The 1,937-nt window shown below is 38.3% G+C and overlaps 1 protein-coding gene across 1 annotated transcript; it reads right to left on the reverse strand.

Annotated features, from left to right (window-relative positions):
- Positions 1-389: 389 nt before the first annotated feature.
- Positions 390-1,148, reverse strand: LOC140966493 (protein THYLAKOID ASSEMBLY 8, chloroplastic). Its single transcript, XM_073426762.1, has one exon. The coding sequence runs from the start codon at positions 1,065-1,067 to the stop codon at positions 402-404; it is 666 nt and encodes a 221-aa protein (XP_073282863.1). The 5' UTR covers positions 1,068-1,148; the 3' UTR covers positions 390-401.
- Positions 1,149-1,937: the final 789 nt, after the last annotated feature.

A 1,937-nucleotide genomic window follows, 5' to 3' on the forward strand; every position in this document is an offset into this window, starting at 1 on the left:
TTTTCATGAATGACTCAAATAAGAGATCCGTCTCACAAAATACGATTTGTGAGACTGTTTCACACAAGTTTTTGTCTATTTCAAAAATATCACGAAAAATCTAATTTTTTATGTTGAAAATAATAATTTATTTTTATGATAATTATAAATTAAGTCAACCTGCTATAATGTCATTGTTATGTATAATATCATAGAAAAATATTACTATTAATAATAATTATATAGATCGTGTATATTATTTTATGCAAATAAACTGACGCACCATTTTCATACATAGACTAAACTCATTCCATCTTTTAGGCACACACGTCCAAAACCAAAATCACATAAAAATTTAAAAACAAGATATCTGATTTAAGAATGAATAGTAACAAATATCAAAATATTTGTTTTTCCCAAATTTATGGTCTCCCCAAAATATCCTTGTAAAATCTCCCAAATTTCTCCTCAACCTCGTTGGCCAATGCATCTTCCCCAAATCTCCTGAACCCGTTTCTTAAAACCTTACCCAAATATTCATCCATATCCGAACCCGCGTCGCCCCTTTTCATCAGCCCGTAAATCCTGACCGTTGATTCCCTCCTCTCCGCATCAATCACCGCCTTCACCAATTTCAACAGCCCCTTATCGTCGCCAGAGGGAATCCCACCGTCCATTTCCAGCTCCCCGATCAAGCCGTCGATCTCCGCCGTCAAGCCCTTCTTCGTCAGAGCGGAGACCAAGTCGGCGTACATGCTGAGATCAGCTCGATATTCAGACCTGATGGTGGAGAAGACTTCGAGCGCGAGGGTGAAGTGTTCCTGCCGGAGGAGCTCGTTAAAGGAGGCAACGAGGTCGGATTTGATGAGGCGGGAGAGGATGTGCCTGGGAAGGGAGGGGGCGGCGGGGTTTGTACGGTGGGAGCGTTTCAGTGATTGGATTGCTTGTATGGCTTCTTTGCTCAGGATTCTGCCTTTTAGGAGTGGGCCGCGGTTGTCTCGTGGGCCGCAACGTATGGTGGGGAGGCGGTGGTTGACAGTGGCGGCGGGCGGTAAGAATGTGAGCTTGTAGTGAAGGGTGTAGGCCATTTGGGCGTGGTGGGACACTGGAATGTAACGCAGTAGATAGGATACTTGGAAACGGATTGAGAAATGACGATTTACTCAATATTTGTAGGGACAGTTTGGTTTGTCAAACCGTAAATTTTTATCGAATTTTTTTTGTGTATTAAACAGTACAAAAATCTTAATATAAGATTGAGATTTGGACTTAATCCAATATCAAAAATTAACTCAAAAAGAAGATCGTCCAAATCTCATCTATGGAACTCCAGATTTTATTCAACCAATGTGAATAAGTAACACACATCTCTCACGTCCAAGAATAAATATATGGAGCGTAGAGACATTAACGGGTGGCCTAACTATTGACAGCCCAACACATAACGATATCTGGGCTCTGATATCATGTTAAGATTAAGAATTGGACTTAACTCAACTCCAAAAGTTAGCTCAAAGAAAAGAATTGTCTAAGTCTCATATATACAATTCCTATATATATTTCTCAACTGAAGAGAGAGGTAACTAACACTCAATATATCGATATTCAATATTGTAAGGCAAACAACTGTATGTTAAATTAAACAAGTGTAAATTGAACCTCGAGAGAATTGGCATATTTGGATCACGTTGTGTCAAAGCAAGGAGTAGAGGTGAACCCAATGAAGATGGAACCAATTAGAGATTGGTCAGGCCCAAGAATGTCTAAAATTTTGTCATGTTTTTGTGAATTGCCCTATTTGAAGTACTTCACCTATTTGAAGTACTTCAATTTTTACTTACTAGTCAAGTTATCCTTAACAGAAGATCGAGAAAATACAATTCATTTGACCAAAAGAAAAAGGTTTGATATATGAATGCTCACAAATTTTATTTTACAAAAAAAAAAAAAAAAAAAAA

This window comes from Primulina huaijiensis, unplaced genomic scaffold, assembly GCF_012295235.1.
Source record: "Primulina huaijiensis isolate GDHJ02 unplaced genomic scaffold, ASM1229523v2 scaffold206748, whole genome shotgun sequence".
In the NCBI taxonomy this organism is placed as follows: Eukaryota; Viridiplantae; Streptophyta; class Magnoliopsida; order Lamiales; family Gesneriaceae; genus Primulina; species Primulina huaijiensis.

Excerpts from the sequence above, each read along its gene's own strand:
- LOC140966493 (XM_073426762.1), bottom strand. The coding sequence starts at position 1,067 with ATGGCCTACACCCTTCACTACAAGCTCACATTCTTACCGCCCGCCGCC.